The sequence below is a fragment of the Carassius carassius genome, chromosome 21 (genome assembly GCF_963082965.1).
Source record: "Carassius carassius chromosome 21, fCarCar2.1, whole genome shotgun sequence".
Lineage (NCBI taxonomy): Eukaryota > Metazoa > Chordata > Actinopteri > Cypriniformes > Cyprinidae > Carassius > Carassius carassius.
Window position 1 is genome coordinate 13,193,770 of NC_081775.1, and position 20,916 is coordinate 13,214,685.

Genomic DNA, 20,916 nt, shown 5'->3' on the forward strand with positions numbered 1-20,916 from the left:
TGTTCAGCAGAAGAAAGAAACTGTGCACAAATAATGACCGAATTTTCATTTTGGCGTGAACGTTACCTTTAATCCTTCTGGTTGGTGGTATCATCATAATATTTGAATTCTGAATACCGATTGGTCAGCTTTCTTCATCTGTTTGCATACTGAATATTTGCGTTTGCATTTTTGCATCTGTTTAGCAATCTATTCCTCACAAAGTTGTATAAAATCTTGCCTACTCTTCAGTGCTATTATTTTGTTGCCTCATAAGCACTGTTTTTTTTGTTTTGTTTTTTCTTTAGAAAATGAAAATCTATAGGTACTTCTGTTTATTTGTTTTGTTGTTTGAGGGATGTCATGTACAGAATCTGTCCTCTGAACAAAGCAAAACCATCTGTTTACATGTCATATTCACAACCCTTAGGATAATAATGTCTTCTCTGAAGTACTTTCAACACTTAAAGATCATGCTGTAATATTAGAAAGACAAGTTCTGCCATTTGCTGTTCTCATGTTGAGGAGAATTTGATTTAACACAAGCACACATCTAGCTTTGATTGTATTAGCTGAGTGAGAAGAAACAAGCTCTTTGTCATTGTCTGTTTCTCTTCTCCAGGAGGATGGCAAGGTGGTGGATGGCAGTCTGCTGGGCGATGCCAATGGGTTGGAGCCTGGCACAGACCGACAGAAGGAGAGTGGCAAATGGCAGAGGCCTCGATTCACACGGAAAGCCCTCATGAGGTGCTGCCTGGTCAAATGGATCATTGCCAGCACCGGACCCAAGGAGCAAGGTAAGACGGAGAAGTGGTGGAAAGGGCACAGGAGAAAATTAGGTTTTAGTAAGACCTGCTGATGAGGAATTTCTGCATATCTGACGATCCAGTTCCCTCAGAGCATAATGAAGATTGTCTGTAATGGACTCTCCTGTTCATCTTGGCGTTTGAGAGTTGGAATTGTTATTATGGTGTCCTTTTTATGCGATTGCTGTTCTCGTGATTAGTTTATATGTGGTTTATATTCTGGCTGATGCTGAAATGGCTTGAAAGTGGCTGTTTGAAATGAGTCTTGGCTTGAGATGCAGTTAATGGAGAAACATACATTAAATTGCATTTGCAATTTCACTCCTCTGGCTGTGCAGAAATTTAAATTTGAAGAAGAAGAAGAAGAAGAAGAAAGTTTTTTTTCACATACACATACATATATTCATATGCACTTGAGATAAAACAAAAAACAAAGAAAAAATCATGCATGTGAACTGGTCCCCAAAGAAGCTATCTAAAGCTTATACTAGGGGGGCATGACAAACCAGGAAAAAAGAAAAATGAAAAAATGTGTGGCCTACATATAATAAATTTCATACATCACATTTATACAACAAAAAGTAGGAGATCCCATTTAACAGATACAATTTTGTTTAACAGTTTACCTTGAGGTTGAAAAATTTATACTGACATACATACAGAGTGAGAAATAGTACGTACATCAGGAAGATGCCAAGCTTAGTAATTGTTTCTTGAGGTTTTGTTTAAAAGAAAAAATAGAGCTTGAGTTTTTCTAATTTTCATCCAGCTCGTTCCAAATCCGCGGTCCCCGGCACACTACACTCATACCAGTGCTTTTTGATCTCCGTTTTTTACCAGTAATAATGTGCGTGTTTCTAGTGAGGTAAGTGTGCCGGGGATAGCGGATGGGAACAAGCTCACATAGACTGTTAATCAAACCAAAGACCACCTGATACATAGTACATGCATTGTGAAATATATTATATTCAGTAAGTCTTAACAGACCGTACCTAGAGAAAATAGAACGAGTTGGAGCATTGAAATCAGACCATGATATGGCACGAATGATTTTTTTTTGTAGAATTTCTAATTTTTTTAGGTGAGTGGGATAAGTATTGCACAATATAATATTGCAGTAATTTAAATGGGGTTCAAAGAGGGTTTTGTAAAGAGTAAGTAGCATTGCGTGGGGAAGCAGGTGTCTAAGCTTAAAGAACAGACCAACATATTTTGATAGCTTTTTGACAAGGTATTCAATATGGTGTTTAAAGTTTAGGTGATCATCTATAAAGACACCCAAGAATTTAGTCGTCTTCACTCTCTTTAGTGCCTCTCCCTTTATTTTGATCTGGAAATTTGAATCCTCGAAATTAGGTTGTTTTTTATTTGGACAGAATATTATGTAGTTGGTTTTACTGGTGTTTATGGATAGTTTATTTACTTTGAACCAGTTATCCACATTCTGAAGCTCTTTGTTGAGTAGTTGTTGAAGTTCAAGTTCATTTTTGTATGATAGGAACAAGTTAGTGTCATCTGCAAAGATTACTTTATGGAGGATCTTTGAGGAATTTTCCAAGTCATTAATGTAAATAATAAAGAGGAGAGGACCTAAAATAGGATCTTTGTGGAACACCATATTTAATGTGTTTGTTTTCTGATGTCTGTTCGTGAATAGTTACATATTGTTGCCTCAGGTGTAAGTAGCTCTTGAACCAATTCAGTGGTTGGCCTCTAATTCCATAATGGTGCAATTTGTACAGTAGTATGGTGAAGTCGATGGTATCAAAGGCCTTTGAAAGGTCTAAGAATACACCGATACCATATTCCCCCTTTTCAATGGCATCATTGATCTTTTCGGTAAGATCAAGGATCGCCATACAGGTGGTGTGTTTTTTCTAAAGCCATACTGGGATGGGTTGAGTATGTTCAGTGTATTAAGATAATTAATAAGTCTATTATAAACCACTCTTTCCAATATTTTGGAAAGAGTTGGTAAGATGGATATGGGACGATAATTTGTTATGTCATTTTTATCACCAGATTTAAAAATCTGAATTATTTTTGCAATTTTTGTCATTTTGGGAACAGTTCCTGTGAGCAGTGAGAGATTAATACAGTGTGTAAGTGGTTCAATTATTTCTTTGGCAATACCTTTTAATATTTTACTGCTAATTTCATCTTCTACAGCAGAATTTGAGCTCTTCAGAGCCATTATGATATTATGCAGTTCAGTAGTGTATGTAGGCTTTAGGAAGAAAGAGTTTGGATAGTTGCCTGACATATATTGTTTGTAAGAGACACTGTGTGGTTGAGTTATGTTTTTTGAGAGATTAGCCCCTATTGATACAAAGTAATTATTAAATTCATTTGCAAGATCAGTATTATTTATTGTGTCTGGTAGCACAGTGTCTTTATGGCCCCTATTTAAAACATTATTCAGCACTTTCCATGATTTCTTGGAGTCTTCCTGCGAAGTTCAGAATAGTGACTATATTTGCTTTTCCTGATTATATATACAAGTTTATTCTTGTAAACATTGTATTCAGTTTTATTCTCTATATTTGTTTTTTTTACATATATTTGGTAAAGTTTATTTTTTTGTTTGATGGAGTTAGAGATTGCCCTTGTTAGCCAGGGTTTGTGTTCTGCCCTACTGCGTGTGACAGTTTTTATAGGAATGGAGCAGCGAATGGAATCTGTTATTTCATTTACCAGGGAATCATATGCAGTGTCAGGATCGCAGCAGCAATAAACAGTGTTCCATGCTTTAGCGTGCAGACTTGCATGTTTGAACATACATAGAGGCATACCCCACCACCAGATCTTCCAAATCTGTCCTTATGATATCATTTATAGCCTTCGAGGTTTAAGGCATCTATGTAAAATGTTTTTTCAGGTTTTCTTCTGTAACTTGTGCTCGCTATTACATCCTTGATACTTACGCAATTTGTTTCTGTGTGCTTTTGCAGCTAAAATATTATAAGTAAAGTTGGCATGCCAACTTCAGAAGTCAAATGATAGCTTTCAGTGATGAAGAAACCAGAATGTCTCTATTATTCATTAGAAATCGCACCCTCCAGCGAGCTAATAATTCGAGGACTGCTGCAACTGTGAACTCAAGAACCATATCAATCTGATTTGTGAACAAATAATTCAGGGCTGCATTTCCCAAAAGCTTTGTGAGCATAATATCACAGAAACCAGTGTCACCAATGGTCTCTGAGGTCTATTGATGCTTACAATGCTTTTGGGAAACGCTGCCCAGACTAGTTGTGTTACCCGAATCAAATGGAAGATTTGACTCAAAAGAAAGATTTGTTCATGAATCAATACTTGTCTCATGAACTCTTATGAACATGCTGAGGAAAGCTGGGTCTGATGTAAAGAATTATAATTTTTTATTTTTTTTTGTAAAGTCTGTTCTTCACACAAAGCTTCAAAAGACTTGTGAGTCACATTAACCACTTTAATGAAACTTCTATCGAATGGTGTTTTTTTATTTGGTCACCAACACAGAATATATGCAAAAACATGCAATATACTGTACATGACATCCTCTAACTTCTAAATCACAGCATATCCATCAGTAAATGCGTTTCTGAGCAGCTTGTAACAACAGATGCTGGGTCTTGACCTCCAGAGGGTGACATCTATCAAATAGACCCCAGCAGAAGTTTCTGTTGATCGTGGCACAGGGAACAGATTCAGGTTAATTTGGTTTTGATCGATCTGTGTTGCCACTCTATTCACGTAAACAAGCCCTCTGTAAGTCATTAATAAGATTGTGTCAAAATAGAGGTTAAAGTCAAACTTCTAGAAGGTACTGCTTGTGCAAACTTTGTTTTGATTTGCACTGTCAGCATTGAATGCAGAACAGTAGTCTATAGTTTCTACAGTAATACTTCCAGTTCAGGTTAGGATGTGCTACATTTCATGATGGCTACATTAATATAGAGCTGATTTTAGAGCTGACAGTAGAGTTTGTATTAATACAGTTTACATATGTTGTTTAAATATTATTTATAACTGTGATCTGTTTAATGTGAACATATAATGTCTAATATAAAATGAGTTTAATTCACCTATTTTATGTTGAGTGCATTTTTAATTTCTGCATTAACATTTATTTGGATGTTTTTCAGGCATCAAGTGAAAAATGTCCTGAATAAAATAAGAAAAAAGAACTATAGTCTGGCGTAATCATAAATCATTATTTCTTAGACATTATGTATGTTAATAAACATTCGAAAAACGTTCTGCAAAAATAGAAATGTATAATATATAATATTGTCAAAATTGAAAAAAAAATCTCATGTATTCAAGGTGTAAGTAAAATGTGTTGTTAATTTCTACCTGATGAGTCATCAAATATAAAACTTTTTTTTAAAACACGATATAAATGCAAGGGTGTCTTTTATGTATCTTTTATTTTGTTATAATTCCACACTAAAGGCAAAATAAATGCTCAGCTGGTGCCGTCTAGTGGTTATGTGGGGAAACAAATTGATCTAATGCATTAGCTCATGTGAAACAAATGCATTTAGTCATGTTGCATGCACTATATTAGAAAACACAATGCTTTTATGAATGTTTATACATTTGTAATGAATTGCTTTTCAACAAAGTAGCTGTGGTATCTACATAACAAGAATCTGTCATTATGCTATATTGATTTCAGAGCTCTGAGAATTACCTATAAGAGTGTTGAAAGAGACAGTGAAACAGTTTGTGGCACCATTAAAAGAAAGTGGCACTCTAGGCAGGATCAGGAAATCAGAGATTGGCTTGCAAATGGAGAAATCAGAGAGGGCTATAGGAAGAGTGAAAGAAGAGACGCTTAACAAACGACTTAAAAATGTATGAATGTCTATTCATCAGATCATTAAACTGCAAAATATTAAAGAAAGATTCAAGTTTGTTAGGCTTTAAACCTATTTTACGTCTTTATATTGCCTATATTATGCAATGAATTATGGGCATTTATACAATTTAAGTGTTCAAATCATGTCTGTAGCCAGGGTTTGAAATTTAGTGAGGTCTGGGGTGGGTTAAAGGTATAGTTCATCCACAAATTCACCCTCATGCCATCTAAAATGGACATTATTTTCAGCATTATTACCCTTAATTCACAGCCTGGCAAATGGTTCAGCACATTCATGACTGTCTGGAGTGCATTCTTCCTCCCGCGGACGCTGATGCCGCTGTTTATTTACAACAGAGGGAGAGCGAAGACTAACATTAGCATCAAGCTACATAACACATTTTCTTGTTAATCGCTGCACCTAAAAGGATTTTTACACAAGAAATGCTAAGCAGGTGCAGCGATTAGCTGCTTATAAAATTGATATAACTAGCATATGTTTCAGAAACTCGATGGTGGTTTAAAGTGAGTTTTGAGTAAACATGTATATTAATCTCAGAAAGTGTGTTATGTAGCTTAATGCTAATGTTATTCTTCCCTCTCCCTCCATTGTAAATAAACCGAAACAGATTTTGGAGAAATTTAGCAGTACATCACTTGCTCACCAATAGACCCTCTGCAGCTGAATGGGTGCCGTATGATTTTAGTCCATCACTTAACATCCTGTGAAGTGAAAAGCTGCATGTTTGTAAGAAACAGATCCATAATTTAGACGTTATTGGACTCTATCCATAATATTGCTTTCTCCAGTGAAAAAGTTGTCTCATCTGAATCAGGAGAGAAATATGCACAGATTAAGCACCGATTGCGGAAACAGTCCAAAATATGTTGGTGGATTCTTATGTGTGAGGAAAACAGGAGATGGATGTTTGTTGGTCAGAGGCGACAGTTTAAAATTAAAACGCCATATTAATGGATTTGTTTCTTACAAACACACAGCTTTTCACATCACAAAATGGACTGGAGTGGTGTGTATTACTTGTGGATTATTGTGATGTTTTTATAAACTGTTTGGACTCTCATTCTGATGGCACCCATTCACTGGGATCCATTGGTGAGCAAGTGATGCAATGCTCAATTTCTAAAAATCTATTCCAATGATGAAACAAACTCATCTACATCTTGGATGAGAGCAAATTTTCAGGAAATGCAAATTTTTGGGTAAACTATTCCTTTAATTAAGAGATTATTTGATGTCTTGTGACTTTACAGCATACTGTACGTGCATCATGTGAAATTGGAGCATTCTACTTGTCATTCTCTTTTCCTCTCCCTCTCTCTCTCGCTCTCTCTCTCTCAGATCAGCGCTACTTCCTGTTCATAGCTTTAATTCCTAGGCAGCCAGGATATGTTCAGATATATACAGCAGAGCTCTGTCAGGACTTTGAGGACCTCACTGGCTGTTTGGTTTGAATTACTGTCCACGTCTGGATTGGGAGGTGTAATGTTATCCAGATAACAGATCAGCAGTGTGTTCTACATTGGGTCACATTAAGACTTTTCTGCACTGAGCAGCTAAACCCTGCAGCAGGCTGAGGAAGTCGGTATGGTTTTGTTTCTTCTTTGAGAAAGAAATTGATCAAGTCTAATTTGACAATCACAGCAGTATAATACCCCTCATCTGAATATTCATGAATATGAATTTTATCTTTACTGACTAAAACTTGTGATCTGGAAACTCTTTCCTAACTGCGGAGGAAGTCTGAGGACAAAGCAAGAGCCAGAGTTTTTCTTTTGAAGTGACGTTTTTAGTGATTGGTCTGTCTGCTGGTGAAATTTTAATGGACTTTTTCACAGTAGTTTGATATTGACTGTTCAGTCAGCAGTTAAAACATTCGAGAGACATTACTGAAGACATGGATGCTGTGAAGGACTGTAAGAATGAGTGTCAGAGGGAGCTGGCGAGTATGTTGAGCTGCTTTTTCGGCTTGGTCACCGGCTCTTTTGCCCAAGGTACTTACTTTGCTTTGCTATATTGCTCTGTCTCTTTCCATTCTTTTCAAATGATTGTACTCCTCATTCTCTAATACTGAACTTTATGAAGTGTCTACACAAGGGAAGTTTTGTAAATATTCAATTTCAAATAGTTGAGAACTGAGACAGTGTTGAATCTGTGTTTTTGTCATTTTTTTCCAATAACAAATGTTGGTTCCACTTTATTTTAATGTGTCCTTGTTACAGTGTAATTATACATTTAAGTACTGAGCAATATTAATCAATTACATGTACTTACTATATGAGTAGGGTTAGGATTAGGGTTTTTGTTTAGGGTTACTTGTATGTAATTATGCAAAATGTATTATTATTATTTTTATTATAACAGTAAGCACATGTAACGTGTAACAAGGACACTTTAAAAGAAAGTGGAGGCCAAATGTCTAAACATAGTAGTTTGTGTGTGTAACAGGAGCTCTTTAACTTTCACCATGAACCAGGACGTTGTTCTGTGTCACTGCTGGTCAAATGACAGATGTCTTTTCCTTTGACACCACTCAAACTTACTCACCCTTGGCCTGTACCTTTTCTTTCTTCTGTAAAAAGATATATTTGGAAAAATGTTCACGTTGCTCTTTTCCAATGAAAAAGGATGGCGACTATGACTGTCAAGCTCCAAAATGCCATGTTATCCCAGAAACATGTAAAATGGTTAAATACTTAAAAAGCCCTCTCAACTTTATCATTGATTTGTTTGTCCCTCTTTTTAATTCTCCACCAATCTCAAATCTGTGTGCACCTATTGGTCTGTTAGCTAAACATGATTGTCTTAAAATGTTCTCCACTGTGTGTACTGATTTACACCACAGATACAGAGAGGCCGAGTCTATTTCAATTCCATTTGCACGTTCATATCGAGACGTGAACCCCAGGGTCAGGAGGGAATGAATCATTTCCAGGCCCTGACAGAATCTAGCCATTTCTGCTCTGAGTTTGGGTTGAAAATCTGCAGAAAACGGTGGGATGGTTTCAGACAAGGTAAAATGTGTGAAAATGGAACTGAATGCTTTTAACTTTCATAAAATAGTGGAAAAACACACATTTTACAAATCTTCCACAATGGTGTCCTTGAGCTCCGCATATGGTCTTGACCATGAAAAATCTCAGGAAAAATTGCTTTAAACTTTACACTGTCAAATAGATTTGCAATATATCTGCAAATGTCTGTTTGAAATAGTCTCTTGACTGGTTGCAGGTCAGCAGACATTTTTTATTTGTTTTTGTTATCTTGTGCGACAGGAAAATAAATTGCGGTGTCAGCAGGAGCAGTTCAGGTTGAGCAACAGAATATGATCATGAGTCTTGCTAATTAAGCATGTATATGTCCCTTAAATAGTCAGATCGACTCAATCTGTTGTCTCATGTTTCAGTGGCCTTCAGCCAGGTCAAACAACCAGGACACAATATGCAACTGTCATGTAATTATCACAACAATTATGCACTAGTGCCTCACAGTGGATAGAGCAGTTCATTACACTACACACTACTGAAGCCAAGGCTTTCAATGTTTGGGGTCAGTGAGATTAGAGAAGAGATTTTTTTTAAAAAAAAGTTATTTATTCATTTAGCAGTCATGCTGTAAACAAATCAGAAGTGACAGTAAAACATTTAGAATTTTGAAAATATGTCTATTTCTAGCTGTTCTTTTGAACTTTCTATTCATCAACAATCCTAAAAATAATGCATCACACTTTCCACAAAAAAATAATATTAAGCAGTACAACCGTTTTCAACATTTAAGTACTGTAAAATATCAATTCCACTTAAAATGGAAAAACTAAAAAGCAAACTTTCTTGAGCAGCAATTCGGAATATTAGAATGAATTCTGAAGACTGGAGCAGGGTTGTTGTTGTTAACTAGAACTAATAGTATTAAAACTTTGTTAAAATGTTTTATTTATTTTTTGTTTGAAATATCTAAAATAGAATAAATATTAAATGAAAATTTTAAACAAAAAAAAGAAGAAAAAAGGAAAATGTTGACACACTAAACTTACTGGAAATAAATAAAAGCTGGAAAAGACTACTGAACTAAAATTAAACTGAAATTAAATTAAATGAAAATAATAAACCTAAATAGAAATGAATTTTTTTTTATTATAAGCCAGCCAAATAAATAATAATATTATAAAAAACAAAAACAAAAAAAACAAACACTAATAATAACGAAAAAAGCACATAACAAAATAAAAATTTTACTAAGATTAAAAAATGAAAATTTAAAATCTAAAATAAAGGCTAATTAAAAATACTAATACAAATTAATTGCTGCTACAAATTCAGCTTTGCAATCACATCAGTGAATCACATTTTTAAAAAATATATTCAAATAGAAAATTATTTTGAATTGTAATTATATTTCACGGAATTCGGGTTTTTGCTGTATTTTTTATTAAATAGAGGCAGCCTTGGTGAACAGCAACAACAAAAACATGGGTACTATTGAATTTTATATATTTAATTAATAATATTTAAAATATACAAGACTAGAAAATTATACATTTCATTTGTAATAAATAAATATAACTTGATTCCATGAAATGATAAAATAATTACTCAGACAATAATTGTGTAGCAGTATCACTGTCCTAAATTGTGCATACTGTACTTTGTACAGTAAATAGGCTATAAAAAACAGCCTATGCACGTTTTTAAAGATCCTTTGGTCTGTTCTCAACGTAGGGGTTTTGCAGCACACCTGTTTTATTCATATGCTCGTATTAATATTTCCACCTCTGTGAGGTGGTCACGGTGTGAGAGGAAAAAACTTTCAAACATAGGCCACAGGAGAGAGAGTGTGTGCTGTGTTTTAAGTGAAAGGTCATCGTAGCACTGGATCTTTGAAGTGCATTTCTCTCTCACATGTATCTGTATCTGGATGTCTGACCCATAGTCACCAAACAGACTGCTCAATGTGCTTTTTGACACACACTCATACACACACAGAAGTTGTCATCTGCTTTCTTGGGGAAAAGCTGGTTCATGATCACTGTGGTTGACGTTTGTAAATAATCTGGTGTGGTTTTCTGTAGCAGTCTAAAATGGGGAGCATGATGGCTACGCTCTCTTTAGAAGCGCGTCGGCGTTTCTCGAGACCCAGCTTCCTGGCTGATTGTCGTCACAGTACGGCTCGCTATCATCGCTCAGGTAACACGCATCAGAACAACACTCTGTCTGTGAGCTGGCTGTGTTTTGTCACTTTAATTTAGCATGCTCAGTTTAGCTTAAGTAAAAATAGAAAACATTAAAAAAAAAAATTCTTCATCCGTTCATTGTATGTTTATAATTTCAAATTGACTATATTAAATAGAACAATATTTTGGACTAAATTTTGATTTTATTTTGTTTTGCATATTGTTTTTTGAGCTAAACATTATTGAGAGAATGAACTGAGAAAAATTAAGTAAACTGAATTATGTAAAATATAGCAAAAATAATAAAATAAAAAAATAAAGCCAGCATAGATTTCTCAGGTCTTTGGAAAATTAATGTATGGTTTATAACTAGGCTGTCAGTTTAATACTTTAATTTAGCATTTAATTGAATTATTTGCATAATACATAATGCATTAAATAATGCATCGAACATTGTCAATAGTCAAACACTCTATGTCCATGTACACATTTTAGCAATAAAACTATTCATTCTGACTCTAAATTTTGATTTGATGAGCCAAAGTCAAATAGCAGTAAAATGTAAAATGAATTTAAACACATATGGGTAGTCACATTATATATTGGATCCTATATGGCAGTTTATTCCTATATTTATTAATGATACATTTGGCTGTTTGTTGAACTTTGATATCTTTTGTCATAGTGCTGTACATTTACAGAAGCAATGAGCCATATGAGTATGCGGTTCCCACTTAATATTAGCTGTCTTTAAGTACTATGTACTATATAAAATGAATTATTTGGTTCAAAGTGCCTTTTGCATTCATGTTATATTGCAAATCATTTTGCTGCTGTTGAGGTGGCACACAGTTAAGTTTAGGGACAAGTTTGATGGTTTGGTTAGGTTTAAGGGTGGGTTTAATTATAGGGTCAGCAGTATGATATACAGATGTTACTACAGAAATTATTTATGCATGTAATTACAGAAGAGTATTTTTTAAATATACAATGTAGTGTACAAACACAATAACTGCATTGTATTAAATGATTAAATGCAAGTACATAGTAGGTAAAGACGCTTTATATTAAGTTTGTCAGTCTGTGCATTACAGTGATTATACCATCACTCAAAATTCTCATTAATGTCTGCAAATTGAGTCCTTGCTTGATCAAGAGTCTCATAGACTGACAGTCTCTCAGTAGCAGAGGGGATCAGGCTCTGGTAGACAGAGCTCATCCTGGCACTGGTGTATTCTTGTTCTGCTGACGATGACTGGTGCTCATCCTAAACACAAGAGAACAGAACAATTTTACATAATCTACTCATATCAGTGTCTTTTGAAGATAAAGCTATTACTCTGATGTATTTGCCTTTATGTTTTCTGGTCCGCTGCCTGGATTAAAAGCATCACCCACCTCCAGTGGGACTTTACCTATTCAAAAGAGCAGTTACTATTTTCTGTTTAAACAAGTAAATTAATAATTGTAATTATTATGTATTATTATTAGTATTAATCATAATTTACCTGTTTTACGGTTTTGCCTGCATCTCTTGGAGAATCCATGAAAGCAATGAAACAAAAACACCAACACAATAATAGCACAGATGCTATATAACATATAACTGATCCATTCTGAAAATAAATGATAAAACTGATTAGCATTGCCGCTCGTGATTTTAACCTCATACCCTGTAGTGTGGTCCAAAAAAAAGCTATTTATGTTTCTAAACAAACAGTTGGGATATTTATAAATACAAAAAAAAGAAAGAAAGAAAAATAATTTATGATGTAAAATGAACAAGAAGTACTTCTGATTCTGCCCTATTTCTATGTCTTGTGACACTGATCATGTGACTTTGTACAGATGCTCATATTTTGTATATTTCCATTGAAGCTGAAAATTCTCTTTGGATTATCTCAAACTATCAGGTTTCACACAAATTTGTGGAGATCATGCAGCTCTGATTTGTCAATAAACTTTGTATTAAGTTTAAGAAATTCTGAAATTCATCTCAAAAATTTAGACTGTTTGCCGAAAACAGACAATAATTTAAGTGTGCTAAATTACCAAAACATGAAAAATACAAGTGTTCTCTGACTTCTGTATGCCACTGTATGTTTTCTCACAGCGCATCAACATCTCTGTATGCAAGTGTTAATTCTAAAGACTGTAGTACTGAAAATACTGCAGAATGACTATGAAGTATTTGAGCTGAGAATGTGTCAATATAAACATACGTGTTACAAAAAAAATGGGTGCAGATGAAGTTTGGTTCCATGAGAGGTAAAATGCTGGTGCATCTGTGGCCCCAACCACTTGTGGAAAGGCAGCAGATATGAAAAAAAAAGGATAAACAAAAATTAAATAGAGCTTTTCAAGTAATAATCAAGAAATAATGGGTCTCATTCACTAAATATGCGTAGACACAGATTTTTGCGTGAAATGTGCGTACGCACGTGTTGTGAATTAGGCGGAAAGTTCTCGTGAGAAGTTCAAATGTGCGTATAAATAAGAAAATTGTACGCAATTATTAGTGAATGAGACCCAATGTTTTGAGAACAACAAGTTCATTGCTAGCAATAAAAAGAAATAATTCACCCAAAAATTCATTATTTTTAATTATTTATTAATCTTCATTTTGTTCCAAACCTTTATGACTTTCTTGAGTAAAAAAAAATCCAAAGCTTTTTTTAATGCGCAATAAAAATCACTTTAATTTGGAATTAAATGAGGGTGAGAGACAGAATTTGCATTTTGGAATGTTCATTAAAGAGATATCCTTTGTGTTAAATGCTTTAGATATTTAGCAATTTTATGCACTTATACGGAAGTCTGCAATACAAGTCTATCATCATATTCAAACCATTGATAAAGTGCGGCGTACATGTAGCATTTCATACTTTAGGACTACAGCTTCATTGGCAGATATTTAAATAAATAAAAACATCAGCCAATCAATCAATTATTGAGCAAGAATAATGGCTACTCACTTCTTACAGCAGGAAATCTGAGTAATGCTGACAAAGCTCCTTACTGCTATAAGAGCTTCAGGATGTATTTTCACTTTCAGGCAGAAAGAGACCCCGCCTCAAACATAAAGAGCACTCCTTTTTACTGAGTTCAGACAAGAATCAGACCTACAGAGATACAGTAGATACAAAGATAAATAGTTAGCTTTGTCCAAAGACTACTGTCATGACTACTTTTGAGTAGTCTAAGTAAGATAGAAATATGACAGTGTAAAGTTACTTCACCAATACTAATAGTACACAAGTCACTGTATTTTATTACCAACAAAAAACAACAAACATTGATTCTTCCCAACAGGTTTGCACAGTAATGTGTCTTGTCCAACAGAGGGCCTTGTGGGACATTTACAGTTATCTGAACTACAGTTGGCTTTTGTGGACAGGAAATCAGGAAAATAAAGTCTTCAGTTATCTAATATGCTGTTCATCTTTTTCTTTGGGACCTAAAAGGAAATAAGACTAACACAAAAATAACTTTTTTTTTTTTTTTTTTTTTTTTTTTTAATATACGTATACGTACATAAATTAAACAGTTCCTTAAGAATGAAACTTAATTAGTCCTAACTGATAATTTAACCTATAACTCTTCTAACTTTCTTTCTGCTTTCTGTCTGCTATAACGAGATTGAAGTGCAGAGATTTGTAAATCATCATCTTCTTTTTTCCCTTGCGGGGTTCCTCAAGGATCCATTCTGGGACTATGACTTTTTAACATGTACATGGTTCCACTTGGTAATATAATTAGGAAATATATATATATATTTATGCTGATGATTAAGTTAAAACTGTAAAGTTTGAAAAGTTAAACTGAAGTTTTGAAGTTTAAAGTTTAACTGTTAAATTTGAACTGTAAGTTCCATTAAAATCTAGACATTCCCTGCAGACTCTCGTGGATTGTTTTAAGTACATTAAATGCTGGACTAAATTTCCTTCAGCTAAACAATATGAAAAACTGAGGTGATTATTTCGGTCCCTCCAAAACCTCTATAGCATGCAACGTCAACTGGCGGTCCGCGGGCCAAATCCGGCCCGCCAGAGATTTCCATCCAGCCCCCAGAATAATACTGAATTCAGGAATAGCCTTGTAAGAGGAAACATTTTAGGGCTGGTCCGAATACCATTTGTTGAGCTTCGAAGCTTCGGTAGTAATGAACATCGACTGTTCGAAGCTTCGGAGAGAGGGGCTGAACATATTTTTCTCTCTAATAAAGGCAGGAATCTGTGTCTGTATGTCCGTTTGCATTTTTATTATTTCGAGAACCGTTCATCCAATCGACTTCACAAGGGAGTGCAGTGTCGCATTTGGTGCAATATAGATGGACACGCGAGACGCGACACATTCAGAATTAATTAACTTTTAGTAAACTACAGTCAGAACAGCGCGAGCGGCGCACCTCACACGGGCAGGGCTTATGCTCCAAGAACGGACACTGCACTAGCAGTGTTGGGAAGGTTACTTTGGAAATGTAATAGGTTACAGATTACAAGTTACCCTATTTAAAATGTAATAGTAGTGTAACTTTTTTAATTACTTTAATAAAGTAATGTAACTAATTACTTTTGAGTACATTTTGATTACTTTTATAAATTTCTAATGAATGTTAATTTGCAACTGTTAATCATCTTCAACCATTTTACACCATGCAGGTTTAACCTTACAGTAGTGCTCAGTACTGTCAGACTTTCACCATCCTTCATCACTTAAATTAAGATGATCACATTTGAACACATCCACCACACAATCAGACTTTAGTACTGCCTTTTACTTAGAGATTGATCTGAAGTTCAAAGCAGATTTAAAATCAAAAGAAACAGTTTATAGATACTGTTTTTGAAACCAAATCTTTGCATAACTACAGGCATCTAACTGCATCTAACAATGGTTTGGGGAAAAATAGTTAATAAAAAAATAAAAGCATATACATCAACTCAAATACGGTTATCTAATAAGCATGTGTCCTATTTTGTGTACTAAACTCCTGAAACATTGGTGTCTTTTTGAAACACTGCTGTCTCTTTGTATATGATATGATGATAGTTTCTCAAAATAAGTAAAAAATGCTCATGAAGTGACTGTTCTAGAGATTAATTTCCATGAGGGGCGGACTGGGGAAAAAAATAGGCTGGGAAATCTCACACTCATACACCCACAACCCATTCTGAAACATGGACAACCCTATTTTTTTTTTTGGACCTGAAAAAAGATTTGAGTTCTCTCCTGAACTGCACCTTCACTTCCATTATCCATCCATCTCTCTCATGACTTTAATACTGAAGATTTTTATTTGACTTTTACCATGTTTTGTAAGTGCTTTGGCAAATGAATTACCACTTGTATTTATTTTTACTACAAATTCCATAGTTAAACCACGGTTAGTGCCATACCATAGGCTACATTAATTTTCCTAAGGGTTGTGTTTTTGTATCCACTAGCTCCCCCTAAACCTATGATAAAATATGATGATTTGTCTGCTAACTTACTACTGTTACAATAGATAATAATGACGTCGTTTAGCTATACAGTATTTTGAGTGATTGCGAGCAATGTGCTGCTGCTGCTTGACTAAGTAAACAAAGACAAAACTACATTAGCATATTTACAGATGAAACTGACCTGCACCTGAAACCCTGAACACAAGTGTCGCTTCTCTGCTCCAGCTGTGCGCTTACACAGTTCACTCCGGTCTCTCTCTATCTCGCATTGATTACTCAGAGTCTGATCCAAACCGTTCGGCGGAGGCGCGGAGAGCGCGCGTGCCCAACCATTGCCAGTCACGACTAACCGATTCATGATTTATTAGAGATTTAATTATCGAATGGCGGATTCGGAAATAATCGCTTTAGTATATTCGGCCTGCAATTATACAATAACAATATTAAAGTAGAAGTCCAAATCGTCTGCCAGGCCACCGGGAATAGTCCCGGTTCTCCCGATGTCCAGTCAGCGCCTGATTTCCACAGACACGCAGAACGTGCAGGATTCAAATTCAGTCTTTTTGCGGCTTAATATTCACAGACATCAGTCCATATCGGGTTTTGATTCAAGTGTACTGACCTACTTTTGATTTATTCGTCCAAAATGTGGCATATTGCGTCCGCGTTATAGGCTGAATTCCATTTTTATGACTGGATTCTACAAATGTGTTTTCCGCGTCTCGGAGATTATGGGCCATATGTCTTAGTGCAATTTGGGAAAGAAATAAGCTGTATGTGGATGTTTGTAAATATTCAAATGTAATCCTCTTTGTAATCGTTACAATTTTCATAAGTAACTGTAATTTAATTACTCATTTTTTCTTAGTAACTGTAACTGATTACTGTTACATTTATTTTGTAATTAAATTACGTAACGCCGTTACATGTAACTAGTTACTCCCCAACACTGTGCACTAGTGATATAAAACGCACACACAGGTCTATTAAATTAAGCAATACTTTTAAGGTAGTCTAATATTTTTCTGACTAACAAATTGGCACAGTAAGGGTAAAGTAAGGGAAATTTTTAAATAAAGAAAAAACGGATTTTAAATAAAGAAAAACTAAATTTAAATAAAGAAAAACGAAATTAATTTAAATTAAAAACTAGATTAATTTAGATTGATAATAACGGGTAAAGATGCTAATACGTTTTGTTTCTATTATTCTATTTTCCACAATGTCAAAGCAACAAAACACAAGCTCAGACATGCACTTCGGTCCATACAAACTCCGCTGTTCTGCGCTCTAGCCAGAGAACTATGGAAGGCCAAGAGGGTCAAATACACGTGAATTTTAACGCATGTATTTCACGCGTAAACAACACGTATTTACCCAGCAAACATTCGGAAGTCTTTTGACCGTTGAAAAGACATCCGTCCGACACGTCCCGTCATGGTTGAAAAATAGTTCCAAAATGAAAGTTGAACCGACGTCTTTGACGTCTTCTGGACGTGAACTGCACATCTTTTTTTGCACGTCCCTGGACGTCTAAATGTGTCGTCTTCTGGACGTCTAAATGCGTCGATTTCTGGACGTCGTCGTCTTCTGGATGTTTAAATGTGTTGCTGCATAGTTTAAGTGTATGTAAATATAAGCCTGAATATAAAATAATCTCACACCCACTGTGTAACATCATGAAAGGCAATCAATTATGTCTTGAGGTTTAACAAATCTTGACAAAAGTTCAAGATCGGTCCAGTCAGACCTGAATGTCCATAAAACATCTTAATCAAGTGCACAGCACAAACAATAACACAATAACACAATTATTTGTGGACATATGCAAAAAAGAAGCATGTTCTGATTTAGCACATTTTATTATTTTTGTACAGTTTAGCATCTGTTAACCAAACTAAAATACCAATTACAAAATACTGAATTATTATAGAAAGGGGAAATTCTGTCATTTACTCACCCTCATGTTTCAAACCTGTATACCTTTCTATGTTCTGATGATATTGTTTTCACTTTTGCTTTACTGGTACAATGACAAATAAGAATCTTCAAGATGATAAAAATCTATTTATAAAATTTGTTTTTCAATGCAATCTTTGTATCCATTTTGGATTTCTGAAATAAGTTCAGAAATATGATTTAATGAGGGTCATCACTGAATAAAAAGTGCTGAAATGCCCAATCTTGAAGTCCATTATTATTGTCAAAATTTTTTATTTTCGCAGTGTTTGTTTGTTAATGTTTTTAATATATATTAATATAAATCAATATTAATTGCTTTTATTTTTAAATACTTTAATCATATAATATTAAGAATATTAATATTTGAACATGTGGCATAAACACCTTGCAGGAGCCATTGTTGTCATGTGACAAGAAAATCATAAAACATATGACCCTCATCATAAAATATGTTTGAAATCATTGCTATTTATAAAATCAAAGTGGTGTAAATGATCTTAAACTGTATAGAACCGACATGAATTCAAATATTACATTTCTGAGAATGCGTTCACGTGTTTTCTACTAGAATGTTAAAAGATGGTTTCTTTTAATCCTGTCTTTATTAATCTTGTAATTGACTTACACAGTTGTCTTATAAACACAAAGATATTTGGAAGAATGTTTGTAACCAAGCAGATCTCACAATCCATTAACTGCCATTGTAGGAAAAATGATTATGATCGTAACATGAGGGTGAGAAAATTATGACTATTTTCATTTTTGGGTGAACTATCCCTTAAACACATTACAGTTGTTTGGCTCATTTCTTGTAACCTCCACCCCCATCTCTTCCTGGAGCGAGCTTCAGGTGTTCTGCCATTGCTGCATCCCCTTCAGAGTCTTCACCTCTTCACAGCATCTGAGGGAAGAGAATAAATTTCTTTTTAAAATAAATAAAATAAAAAATTTGAGATATATGACATGCACTTATTTGTAAAATATCTTTATGGTCTACAGCCAAAAAAAAAAAAACCTTGGACCAAGATGAATGAATCATGAATGAAACATTATAAAAAAGGTAATCAACATGCATTAGATTTTATTTTTATTGTACAAAAGGTGTTATGCTTTAATGTAATGCCCTTGAGAAACACCCTTAACTGGGTGTGTAACTGTGAGAAAGTGAACAGGACATTTCTGATAAGACAGGAGGGCTGTGATGTCCCCTGAATAATTAATTAAAGCGTACCAATAAAAATTACATCAATATAAGTAACTTTTAGCCTTCTAACGTTAGCTAATTTTAGCCATACTCAGTGAATTTCAGTTGACAGTGTAGGCATCATTTCTCTCGGTTCATTTGTGTCAAACAAGTAAAACTCAAGTACGTTAATCAAATAATACAATATGTACTTACCCAAAAGTAGATTTTATATAATATATATCGATACATCTCCCTCCAAGAGTCCTTTTCGAGTCCTCTCCTCTCCTCGTGGTTGCCTGCTCAATGTTCCAGAACTTCCGGAGAACTTCCGGAAGAAAGCGAGATCTCGCGAGATAATCTATCCTATCGCGGGATTTTGTAATATCACGAAATATATTAGTATGTTTTGTGTCTACATCTTGACAGCACCGTTTTGGCAATTACATCCAACTCAGACCGAAATTGTGACCGGGTATATATCTGTTTTACATGTATATGCATAGATTCCATAAAAATAATAACAACAAATACATAAAACAGGTTGAAATAATGACTAAATTGCAGCATTGCTTTGCAATCACTTAACCACACTGGGCTCTTTGTGATTATAATTTATTTAAACAAGATAAAGTAAATATATTTACTTTGTATACAATTTTTTTTCCTGCTAGTCTTGCTTGGACGTCTTTTCACAAACCATGACGAGACGTGTAAAAGACGTCAGTGGATGTCTATTCACAACCTTTTTAAAACCTCTTAAAAACTACTTGGTGCACTTTAATTATTGCAGTATTAATCAAGGTGTAAGCACAGCTTTTGCATATTCCACAAAGATTTCACAGAGGGTCATGGTGGATGTGTAATGCACGTGTAAATGACGTCACTAGGTGACGTCCTCTCACAACCGATTCACAACACGGGTAAATATTGAACTACACGCAGCTAAAAGTCAAAGTAACAATTATACATGCAACCCCATAGAACTATAGACGTGTACAAACGTATCTGAATGCATTTTTAGGAAAAGTTCTATGTTACATATTTCTACCGATTTATGCCATCATACCGCGACTATTTTTGGCCGGGCACACGACGTCCGTTTGTCCGTTTGCTTTCTTGTGTGTTTCTGCGTTGGATGTCCGTGTCTCCCCGGAACCCCGTCCACTCTACGCACATCACCAACAAGCAACATCACTTACCTTCGGCTCGCTTCCCCACAGTTCCTGTGTCACCCTCTCCTGCTGCCAACTCATGTCCGCCATCCGGATACTTCAACCGCCTGCACCATCCTGGACAGTGTATTCCTCTCAGCTTCATCTTTGTGTCTTTTTGTCGTCTTGTATCATTGTCTTCATTAAACTGTGTTAAACTCGCACTTGCTTCCTGCCACTCCTTCACCCAGTCGTTATAGAACGCTCTCACCCAACATAGAAGCAGCGAGCACCACTTCACTTTCGGAATTCATCCATCACAGCGTCAACCGTATGGATTAGCAGCAGGAGAG

At 35.0% G+C, this 20,916-nt stretch overlaps 1 protein-coding gene and 1 long non-coding RNA gene across 3 annotated transcripts in view; one reads left to right on the forward strand and one right to left on the reverse strand.

Moving 5' to 3' along the window:
• Positions 1 to 20,916, forward strand: part of LOC132097571 (calsenilin-like) — a 66,107-nt gene that overhangs the window by 16,346 nt on the left and 28,845 nt on the right. Inside the window, exon 2 of one of the 2 annotated variants that reach the window (XM_059503370.1) lies at positions 602 to 789. In XM_059503370.1, the coding sequence (XP_059359353.1) occupies positions 602 to 789 (188 nt within the window). The remainder of the gene's footprint in view (positions 1 to 601; positions 790 to 20,916) is intronic. The other variant, XM_059503371.1, reaches the window with a different exon arrangement.
• On the reverse strand, positions 18,724 to 19,695 carry LOC132097572 (uncharacterized). Its single transcript, XR_009422750.1, has 2 exons — positions 19,626 to 19,695; positions 18,724 to 19,127 (listed from the first exon to the last, which is right to left on the reverse strand). It is a non-coding gene; the product is annotated as an uncharacterized LOC132097572 (long non-coding RNA).